At 44.1% G+C, this 11,369-nt stretch overlaps 1 protein-coding gene across 2 annotated transcripts in view; it reads left to right on the top strand.

Annotated features, from left to right (window-relative positions):
* Window positions 1-993: 993 nt before the first annotated feature.
* Window positions 994-11,369, top strand: part of LOC103374179 (protein FAM65A-like) — a 14,370-nt gene continuing 3,994 nt past the window's right edge. The window contains exons 1-15 of one of the 2 annotated variants that reach the window (XM_008304220.1): window positions 994-1,135; window positions 3,493-3,569; window positions 3,696-3,829; window positions 3,965-4,043; window positions 4,141-4,164; window positions 4,288-4,341; window positions 4,939-5,088; window positions 6,020-6,083; window positions 6,173-6,216; window positions 6,298-6,423; window positions 7,046-7,194; window positions 7,293-7,401; window positions 8,966-9,568; window positions 10,052-10,226; window positions 10,299-10,587. In XM_008304220.1, coding sequence (XP_008302442.1) covers window positions 3,738-3,829; window positions 3,965-4,043; window positions 4,141-4,164; window positions 4,288-4,341; window positions 4,939-5,088; window positions 6,020-6,083; window positions 6,173-6,216; window positions 6,298-6,423; window positions 7,046-7,194; window positions 7,293-7,401; window positions 8,966-9,568; window positions 10,052-10,226; window positions 10,299-10,587 — 1,958 coding nt within the window. In that variant the 5' untranslated portion in view covers window positions 994-1,135; window positions 3,493-3,569; window positions 3,696-3,737. Of the gene's footprint in view, window positions 1,136-3,492; window positions 3,570-3,695; window positions 3,830-3,964; window positions 4,044-4,140; window positions 4,165-4,287; window positions 4,342-4,938; window positions 5,089-6,019; window positions 6,084-6,172; window positions 6,217-6,297; window positions 6,424-7,045; window positions 7,195-7,292; window positions 7,402-8,965; window positions 9,569-10,051; window positions 10,588-11,369 lie in introns of both variants that reach the window. The other variant, XM_008304219.1, reaches the window with a different exon arrangement.

The raw sequence follows: 11,369 nt of genomic DNA, 5'->3' as shown, positions 1-11,369 counted from the left end.
ACAATAGAAAAGCTTTATTGTCATTATAAATGGGGGCATGACGAAAACATAAGCAGCTGCCTCTGGACGGTGCATTAAAACAAGCTAAACAATACAACAACAATAAATAATCAAATCAAATATACACATTAAACAAGACTATAGTACAGTGAGGAGGTAATGAGATCAAATGAAAACCATTGAAATCGACTAAATATGGGCAGGAGATTGCATGCAAGCAGCATTATTAAAAGTGACACTGTGCGTTGCTGTTTTGAGTTCAGAAGTCTGATGAACTATGGGTAAAAACAGTTTCTCAGCCTGTTTGTTCTGCATTTTTAGCATCTGAGTCTCTTCCCTGATGACAGCAGGCAAAAGCACCTGCTGGCCAGGATGGGGGCTTCAAAGATTTTCACATTGAAAAGGAATCAACAATGTAGAGCTACGTGCATTTGAAAGCAAGAAGGGATTATTTTCTTGTGAAATAAATAAATAAATAAATCTTCTAAATATTTAATTTGAAACACAGAAATTAGTTTTTAGAGGGACTTTAGGTTGTGTTTATTTACATACATTTGTACACATTTTTTAATCTTTATTGTAAATTAATGTTTGCATGTCCAAAACCACCAGACATAAAAACAGTTTTTATCCCACTGTCATAACTCTACTGAACAGCTGAGCCATTCTCAGCCAAAATTGTTATTTGCACTGCTATTTTGCACCAATGTACATATATATTATCTGCTCAGATGTGTAAATTCTTGTATATATTTGTTATCTTATTTTATTTATTATTGCTATTATTTTTTTTCTTTCTATAGTTATTTTTACTTTATTTTCCTATTTCTACTATTCCTTGCTCATTCCTAGGGCGACACCAACAGCTGAAACCAAATTCCCTTGTGTACGTACTTGGCCATTAAAGCTGATTCTGATGCTCAGTAAGACTCACTCGGTGCTTTTATTTTGAAGGCAACCAGCCGGATGCAGTTCTCGGTGTTTGCTGCCGGTTTGACTGTGGACACAAAAAACTGCGAAATCCAGGAGAAGGACAGCGCCCAGAATAACTGTAAACCTCTGCAAACTGCGGCCGGCGGCGTGTTGAAATGGGACTGCGGTCATCTCCTCCGGGTGGTCGGACGTTCAGACAGAGGTAGGAGGGCTGCTGCTTTTATCAAGGTCACTACGAGATACGTTTTTTTTTCTCCTCTCCGCGAGTCCGTCGGACGTGAAGTTGCTTTTTGCTGCGATGTTGTCGAAATTAAACAACAGCCAGCGGGGCTCCGGCTGACTTCATCCCCGTCTCGCGGTTCGGGTGTTTGCGGTGGACTCGGTGGGGCTGGCGGCGGAGGGGAAAGCGGGCGGTGAGGGGTCCTGGTGGGGGCCGGGAGAGAGAGTTTTTTTGTGGCCTGTGATGAGCTCCGGGGGCCGGGGTGGGATATGAGCGGAATACAAAAAAATCTGGCACGACGGCGTCTCACAAGTTTAGCGGCTTGAACTCCATCCTTTAGCGGATCCTTTAGTGGAGGTAAAGAGTCCTGCTGCGGTGTGCTGAGCGTGTTTATCCGACTCAGTGGCCTGCTGCCGCCCGGTCAGGCTAATCCAGTAATCTGGAGGAGAGGTGGCTGCATTTTGTTGTAACACCATTTACCCCCTCATCCTCCTCCTTCTCCTCCTCCTCCTCCTCCTCTTCCTCCTCAAACAAAGTCACCAAGATCAGTTTAGATGTCACCTCTAATGTTGACATCATCACTTCATTTCATCACCTTAAAGTTAAAGGAGACATTTCAGCTTTTTTTCTGTGTTAAAATCCACTCAAGTTGTTTTGTTGTTCACTTTAAACCAGTTGCTTCTGGCTGTGGTGACTTATCATGTCTATTTACTTTGCCTTACAGCTTCTAGTCCTCTCAGTGGGCAGATATTGATCATTGATTCATGATTTTGCTCATTAATCAAGTAAAGAAACACCACAAATCCCCCCCCAAATATGTCTTCTTCACTGTTTTATCTGATCAGTGTCATTGAAAGGCCTCTATTTAACTCATATTTAGATAAGAGACTAACCAGCTTGCAATAAATAATAATTATCTGCAGGTCTGTGCTGTTTTTCCCCAAATGATCCTGAGGTTGTTGTTGTTGTTTTGAGCCCAAAGACTTCCTGAACACGGCCATATATCGTGCGTGCAGTGACTGCATGAAAGGGTTTTTTTTTTTTTAAACAAAACTCCAGTCTTGTGAGGTGTTTGGGAACAGTGTCCTCTTTGTTCCCGCTGCTCCACACAGAGGATTAATCCAGCTAATGATCTCTAATGTAAGGAAAGGGATAAAAGCACATCAGACGGAGAGGAAACCGGCCCTCTTGTAATTATCTATATCACCGAAAGCCTGTGCGTGGGCTCGATGTATAGCTGCCCGAGTGGGAGTGTGTGAGATTGGGGGTCTTTTTGTTTTTTTTTATGTGTGTTCTCATGATGACTTTGCACTTTTATAATCCTGCTTCATGTTTGGCAGAAAAGGTGGTCGTTGGTGGTGGTGATGGAGGGGTTTATGCATAAAAAGCATATTTTCTTTGCCATGTTCTAACCTTGATCAGTAAATCCCAGCAGGTCAGATTCAGGGCTTTAACCGGACCCCTGACCCGGTGCACCCTGAGACTCGAGTCCTGCTCACCGTGCAGCAGAAAGACAGCAGGGTGTGTGTGTGCAGCTTAATCTCATATCAGCACCGATGTTTTCTAATAAGGCTTTGATCACGTAAAACTATAATCTGCCTGTTTTCTTTTCCATCCGAGCGGCTCCAGCAGGCGAAACGCTTGATCCCATCTGTTAGAATAATACAGATTTCTCTGCTGTTTGCGAGTTCGGTGTCAGACGATGCAGAGCAGATGCCACCAGTTGCTGCCCCATTCACAGATCCCATGTGTTAATAAGGGTTAGGCTCCTGCTTGACAGATTTAGTTTAGTTTAAGTCCGTAATCTCTTTTGTGACTAGATTAGCTCAGCCACGACCCTCTCTTCCTATAGTTTCCCCCCCGACTGTAGCATCACTAATCTGCCCCGGCTTCGCTTGGGAAGTAAGGAAAAAAAGGGGTCAATTTTTACACCCTCGCACACAGTGGAGGGATGGTTTTATATTCTTGGGCCAAACTTCTGTGTAGAATTTCCTGTGTAGAGTCGGCCATGAGACTTCCTGTGCTCTGGTGCTGGATGTGGAGGGGGGGGAGGCAGGGAGGGAAGGAAGGGGAAGAGAGGCACAGGCAGGCTGTACTCCCTACTGTTGTCAGTGGTGGCCACTGTGGTTGCTGCGAGCATGTCTCAGACGTCCAACAAAGCCAAGCAAGGAAGTGAAAGAGTGGATTGTATCCTCTTTTTTTTTTCTCTCTCTCTCTTTCTCCTCGGTTTTCTCTCCAGTGGCTTCCGTAATTATCAGAAAGCTTGATAATCACAGAGCAGCGAAACCCCCGTCAGGTACGTTTTTGTTTCTGACGTCTCCATTTTTGTCTAATTACAGGACATGTCCTTCAGTTTGTTAAAGCCACAGTGCTACGCTCTCCAAGCATGCCACAGCAGTGATAATATCTCCAGCAGGTGAGCAGCAGCACTCTCACTGCCCGGCCAGTTTCCCTCTGAGCAGGCTTTAATTGAAATACTGTTGAAGGCCTTGTGAGGAATGATCCCCTGCTCTATCTCTGTGTCTTCCTCTCCCTCCCTCAGCACTGTTTGATCCAAGAGAAACGTGCCTTGTAAGGAAGCAGGATGTTCACAGGCTCCACCAAACTGCCACCCACTAAAACCCCCCAGCCCGAGCGGCTGGATGAAGTGTACGCGGCCTTACGCAGAGGCTTACAGTGAGTAAACACATCTCAGGCTCTGTTTGCATTGATTCCGGTGGAGGGCTGCCAGGTGAAACATCGCTAGCAACGCAGGAAAACGGCTGCTTTTCCGTCACGCGGAAGTAAAGACGGTGTTTTTCCTGTTGTCAGGTCGTACCTGCAGGTCCACCAGCTGGAGCTGGACAGTCTGGGTCAGCAGATCAGAGAGAACAAGAGGAACGGTCGCTTGGTGAGAGCTCCTGCTGTCAAACCAGTCACACCAGTATCAGACTGGCTGGATGTTGATTTGATGCCTTGTGGGACTAACCGTTTCCTTGTCTTTGCAGGGGTCTTTGTATGAGTTAGATAAGGTGAGTTTCATTCACACCTGTTGCGTATTGATCCGAGCACCGTGTCCTGAAACTGTGTGTGGGTGAAGGAGAGACTTTTCTGTAGCAGCGTGTGATTTTTAATGATTGTTTCCTTTGTTGTAGCAAGTGAAAGCCATAGAGAGGTTCATGCGTCGCTTGGATTTCCACCTCAGCAAGGTGTGTATGTAAACATGGGACCGACTGACGAGGCAGAGGAATGAATGAGCTGCGTGATTTTGATGTTAACTACGAATCAAGGGACTAAATGTCATTTCAAAGATAAATAGAGATTTATCAGCCACCTCTGTAGTTTCTCTTCCCTTTATGGAGCTTTTTGTGCATCTTTATTATCCTTTTTCACACTCAGCAGCTGTTCATGAAGCTCTGATGAATCCACTTTGCATCACTTCCTCATCAGAATAAAACTAAAGCTGTGATTGGCCGGTGAACACAGTGAAGCATGAGAGGATATTTTTCTCTGTAGTTGGTGGAGACCAAAGCAGAGCTAACAGGACGATGAATATTCATTAGAGGAACACAAACACACCTCCATATGATTGTTAATGTTGCTTTTTGTCTCTTGAATCTAAAAGAAATGTGCTGCTGAGAAAAAAAACAATGACTCCTGCTTTAATTATTACATAAATAAGTAGAACAATTTCCCTGAGGTACCCCACCAAAGGGATCAGTGAAGTTCTATCAAATCTAATCTAAAGTAATCTAATATTCGATGACATCCATTTGTTACTAACTTTGTGACATTTGATGTTGCAGCTTGAGGAGCTGTACGATGCTTATTGTATACAGCGGCGACTGCGTGATGGAGCGAGCAAGATGGTGGCAGCGTTTAACTCCGCCACCGGCAGCAGGGAGGCCAGAGAGAGTCTGAGCGAAGCCAACAAGGGTTACAGGGAATGCACAGAGGTAGGTGTCCACATGAACACTGGGTGAACTTTGTTTTGAAGCCTTTTGCCAAAAATAGACAAGAAAACATGTACGTTGTCGTGGAATTTAGGCTGCTGAACCAAAACTAAAAGAAGCAAAAAATAGCAAAATATCATCACAACAGGAGCTAAAAGCTACATTTTTGCTTCATAAATTTGTCATGCAATCGTTCAGTTATCAAAATAATTACTGGTGAAACTTCTGCTGCACTAATTGATCAAACCTGAAGCAGTTTCTGGGCATATGTTGCTTCTTCTACGTATTTACTCACTGTGGGCTAATGTTTAATATAAAGTCGAGCACCTCCTTGAAAACAGCACAACCATCACTAGAGTTACAGAGAAAAAAACAAAAGTTAAATATCTTTTATTAGTTATTTTACAACAAATAAATAAAACTCAACACGTACAACATTTGTGCCTAAAGTTGTTGCCAATACTGACACAAAGCTGACTCTATATACTGTAGATATTTTAGTGTTTGTGGTTTTTAATTTGTTTCCGTCCTTCTCCTGTATGAACACAGCCTGCAGTTCAGCCAGAAAGTGTCTGAATTTTTGTCACATGACTGTTGATCTCAGCGGTGTCACTAATGGCTCCACGGTTGCTCCAGCAAAGACAGAATTTGTATTTTTTTCCAGAACCTGGCTAGAACTAAGTGTTGATTTTTGGCATTTTTTTAAAAGTGAGATTTAGAAAAAGGAGATTTTGATGAAATATCACAATTCCGAGCTTTGGTTCAGTTTCCTGATGAAACAACAAATCACAGATGAGAAGTTCACAAGTTCTGGCTCTAAAAAACCTCCAACCAGCCCGTGGGTTTATGTGTTCAAAGCGACTCGTTGTTTCAGTTCCTAATGTAACAGAAAATGGTTCGCCATTTAAACCTGTCACTGCTTTTGTCTCTGCAGCACATGTGCTCACTTGAGAGTGAAATAGAAAGCCAAATGGGAGAATTTCATGTCAAGATGAAGGGTGAGTCATTTCTCGAGCTCATAACTTCCCGTTCGCTCTGGTCTCTGTTCGTCCAGTTCTCATTTCTCTGTGGATTTCCGATGTTTCAGGCCTCGCCGGGTTTGCACGGCTGTGTGCTGGTGACCAGTATGAGGTAAGGTGCGCAAACACGAGCACATTCTTATTTGTGCCTCCGTGTCTGCATTATCACGTCGGCTATTTGTGGCCCTGACAGGTCCTCATGCGCTACGGGCGGCAGCGCTGGAGGCTACGAGGCCGCGTAGAAGTCAGCAACAAGCAGATGTGGGACAGCGAGGAATATGTTTTCCTGCCTCTAGTCACAGAGCTGCTGTCAATCAAGGTAATTAAACCGGGTTTCAGAAGATGATGTCATTGAAACCTTGTGGAAGGACTTGAACTACTAACACGTTAGTTCCTCCTTCAGGAATTCCCACTACTTTGTACTTGGTAATATTTGAAGATGTGAATCTCTAAAAACAGGTCACTAATATGTAGTTTCAGTTCGTAAAATTAATGGTTAAGTAGGAGGAAGTCATTTTCAGACGCTATTTTTACCAGTAAATTAATACTCACTTGTTGCTTTTGTGACGCAGGAGCAGGACGCTGTGTGTTTGCCAACTACTGTCTAAACTATCATGTTCATTGTGATGAAGGAGCATGTCTGTGTCGTGACTTCTTTGTTTTTAACAGTCTATGGCACAGAGGAGGACCCTATATCAGCCATTAGCGACACACAAAGAACTTGTTGGCTGGATGAGTTTATTATTAGTTTGTGTGTTTTACGGTATCTGTTGCCATTAAGAAAACATATCTTATTACCGCAGCCTTATCATGTGAGCTCAGTGAACTGCTCCTCATTGTGCCTGTGGTCGGAGGCTGCAGATATTCGCTGCGCTGGTTGAATATCTGTGGTCTCCGCGTGTCGTCATCTCATCGAGGTTTGCTTGTTTTTGGTTGTCAAGGTGACGGAGCTGAAGAGCCTGGCCAATCACGTGGTGGTGGGCAGTGTGTCCTGCGAGATGCTCGATCTGTTCTGCCCCCTCCCCCAGACGCTCGCCGTGGATATCAACGACCTCGGGACGGTGAAGCTGAACCTGGAGGTCACCTGGAGGTGCTTAAACCTGCAGCACACGCCTCTTATGACATCTTTTATTTGCCCTTTTTGCCCTGTTTCTCACTCTTTGTCCTGTTTTTCTTTCTCTTTTTCAGTCCGTTTGACAAGGATGACCAGACTTGCTCCACCAGCACGGTTTCTAAACGGCTGCTGTCCAATCAGAGCCCTCCTGACACGCCCTCGATGCGAGAGCAGGTGTTTTATGTGAGTCACATTATAAGAGATGCTCAGCCTCAGCTTTTCCCACTAACACCAACTCTGTCACACTTTCTCGCCTCATAATTTATATAAAGGGTTTGCAGCAGTCGTGCACTCTTTGTTCTTACTGCATATATATACACCTATGTGTGTCTGTATTACTGATGGCTATTATTACTGTCATTTCACCGGCTTGTTCTATTTCAGCTGCTCCCCAACTGCTTTGTGTGTAGCGGTAGCACTGATGTGTGTGAGGATATTCGCAGAGGGTTGTGTGCGAGGACGTGTGGTTGTGGGAGTGGCGTGCCTGATGCCCGCAGAATGGCCGACAGCAGTAGCGGGTTGTGTGACAGCAGCAGCATGTATGAACGCAGCTGTGGTCCTTGTAGCTGTTTAATCGTGGTTGAGTAGTGCTCCAATATGTCCCTCCTCTTCCTCACCTCGATGAAGAGCGTGCCTCGCGGTGGGTCCCGGCAGAACCGCTCGATGGCGGAGGCTTTCCACGGTGTGGTGGCGGGCAGGGTGACGTCCTTGCGTTGTGAATTCAGCTGTACGACACCCCGGTTCACCTCAGCACAGCCGGTGTGTTGGGACGTAGTTGTAGCTGTAGTTTAGTTTATTGTGACCAAGCTTTGGAGAAAAATGATCATTTATTAACCAAAAGTAATCAACATATGGCAGCAGGTCTGTGCTCTAAAAACATTTGGTAGATTTAGTAAATTGTGTTTTTTAATTTCTAATCAAATCTTAATAGAAAAATCTGGATAATGTTTTATTTCAATCTTTTATTTTTTTTAATTTGGTGATTATAGTTTTTCTTATGAATCAATAAAACACATGTTTGGTGCCTAAAAGAAACAAAACACAAATCACAACATTTGGATGCAACATGTATAAAAATCTGTGTGAAGCTTCAAGCATCCAGTATTTGCTGTTTGAAATAAAGGTATATATAAAAACATAATAGACTCACATAAATAGAAATATTAAATAGTAATATTATCGTAAAATTACAATGTCAGCTTGATTTACTTCCTAAATTCTTCCCGTCATTCCCCGTTCTGAAGCAGAAAGACAGGCTTCATGTCCCTCATGTCTCTTAAGGTTAGTTTCAACAGATTTACACTGTTGAGTAATTAGCAACAAATGAGCCTAAATTAACTAAAATAACATCAATGAGTTGAATCCTCAGACATGAATGGTACGTGGCCTCGCTACTTGTTTGATATTAAACCCTGCAGCAGAATAACTCATGAGTTGAGTCTCACCTGTTTTTCTTTTTTAGCTGCCAAAAATCTGTCACTCCCTGCACTTCATATTTCATTTTACTGTTTGAATCAGTCGTAACTTTCTCGCTGGCTTCTGTTTTGGATGCTAATGCACAGGCTAATCCCCCCTCTAATGCATCTACTGCTGGATTGATTAGCTTGTCAGCTGCATATCGCTTCTCTGGATGTAATTCGATAACCAACGTGTTTACAAAGCATCCTGCTGTATGTGGAGGTAAGACTGATACATTTGTTTGTGCCCTTATTCTCATCCGTTGCCTCCCATCTCGTTTCCTTTCTAGTCTCTGCTGAAGCGTCAGGGTGAAATGGAGAACGGGACGGTTTGGTCCAACTCCTCTGAATCCTCCGATGACTCCTCCAGTCCGGCTCTGGCTCATCACACTCAGAGGCTAACGGCCTCCAACATGCTGCAAACCACTCTCACCACTCAGCTGTCGTTCACGCCGCACAAGTCCAGCGCGTCGACGCCGTCGCTCTCATCCAACCAAGAGGAGGACGAGACAGAAGCCGGCGAGGTCTTCTCTCAGACAGACACAGTGCCTAACGGCCATCTGCAGACTTCCTGCTCTCCCGGCCTCGTCGGAGGGAGCAGCCCAGACTGTACCGCGACTGACAGAGCATCTGTCCAGTCAGAGGACCTGTCAGAAACCTCAGCAGACGGGAGCAGCTCGTGCCCCGACGTCTCCGCTGTACCTCCCGCGTTGTCGGTGGAGAGCGCAGAGGTGGCGAAGGATCATCCATCTGAGGATTCGTCAGTAAAGACTGAACAGACTGAAGCAGAAATAGAAAACAACACAGCGAAAGCAGTAGATGGACACCGAGTAGAACAAAGTCCACCACCTCAGTCCGTCCAGGAGCTAAAGCAACCAGAGAACGCTCCAACGGTGAGATCAAGAACAAGTTTATTATGTGTGTTTTTGTCACAGACTGTATATAAAAGATGGACGTAGCTTTCAAGTCTGAAAAATGAAGCCAGTACTGAGCTGTGATTTAAACCTGCAGTCCATCTAATGGCCAGCAGGGGAGAAGTCTGTGAGAAAACAAGCCTTCTTCTGCCTCATCAAACATTTTCTTACTGAGTTTATGGTCTGTTTATGGTCTCAGTTGCTAGTTTCATGTCTCTTTCAGTGCAGCATGGTGTTGATTTTGTAAATTACAGTCACATCGATAAAGAGAATGGTGTAGGGCGTGGCTTATATGTGATTGACAGGTAGCTGTCGTACGGTGATGGCCAAAGTGCCAAACTCGAGGCTTCAAAAGTGATGCCACAGTTACTACATCCATCTTTTGGATACAGTCTGTTGTGTCTGTGAAGTCTACAGTATTGACAGTAATATTTTAACACCCGGTTTTGTTTTTTTCCTCAGGTTCCTTTTCCTACTTCTTCTAGTTTCACTCAAGAAGTCGAGACGGCCCTCGAAAGTTTCGACTTTCTCAACTGCTCTGATCTTGATGAAGATGAGGAGGAGGATGAGCAACAACAGAAGGATGAGAAACTAGAGGAAGATGAGCAACTAGAGGAACATAAGCAGCAACAGAAAGATGAGCAACTACAGAAAGATGAGCAGCAACAGAAAGATGAGCAGCAACAGAAGGATAAGCAACTACAGGAAGATGAGCAACTACAAAAGGATGAGCAACTACAGAAAGATGAGCAACTACAGAAAGATGAGCAACTACAGGAAGATGAGCAACTACAGAAAGATGAGCAACTGGAGGAAGATAAGCAGCAACAGAAAGATGAAAAACAACACAATGAACAGGTGGATGAACCGCACCAGAAAGTGGAGGAACAACAGGTACACGCAGCAGAGGAAGAAGAGCAGGATCATAAGAAACCTGAAGAGGACCAAAACCAAATGGAGGAGGAGAAGAATGTGGAGATCTTCTTCTCTGGAGGAAGGTCAGTGTCAACATGAGAGAAATCGTTGCTGTGCTGCTAATCTTGTGCTTCATTATTTAATCAGCCTGTGGTAGCTCGTCGTAAAGCAGCTTAATCGCGACGTATCAAATGACAAACAGAACGTATCGCAGTGAAAAGGCTCATTGGTACTGATGAACTCACAGAGAATAGTCTCCTGGATCTGCTGCTTCGCTCAGCTTTGTTCAGCTGTCTGACCTCCAGCTTTACTGTTTGCTTCGCTCTTACTGCTTTCATACAGTTCTCAGCTGTTTTCAGCAGAACAAAACCCTCTAAAAGTCACTGGAACTCAGACACAGTTAGACTGCTGGTGAACGCTGGGGAGTCATTCGACCTCAATTCACCAAATACTAAAAAATAAAAAGTTCACAACTGACCGTCTTATATTTATCTGATTTTCTGTGCATATTTAGGCCGTTAGGGAAAACGTGTAAGATCTGGGGTCATAGCTAACATCAGGTTTTGAGTTGAAAATTCCTAAAGAGGGGTGGGATCTTATTGATTTGTTTCTCGCTACGTTATTTCTCAAATTATGGTACGTGCTCCACAGATTGGCGTGAAGAAAACGGTGCAAAAATCGACATGATCCCACCCTTCTTTAAGAGCTTTTAACTCAAAAACTAATGTTACTTATGACTACTAATTTTACACATGGTCAACTCGCTTTAAAATAAGAAGGGATACATTCGGTGAATTGCGACAGAATGACTCAGTCGAGCGTTTAGCAGCTAAGCTGTGTGAACGCTGTACAGAGTTTCAGTGGC

Source organism: Stegastes partitus, unplaced genomic scaffold (assembly GCF_000690725.1).
Source record: "Stegastes partitus isolate 25-593 unplaced genomic scaffold, Stegastes_partitus-1.0.2 Scaffold2171, whole genome shotgun sequence".
NCBI classification, from domain to species: domain Eukaryota; kingdom Metazoa; phylum Chordata; class Actinopteri; family Pomacentridae; genus Stegastes; species Stegastes partitus.
Note: the sequence above shows the minus strand (reverse complement) of the source record. Positions and strands in the feature narration are given on the sequence as shown.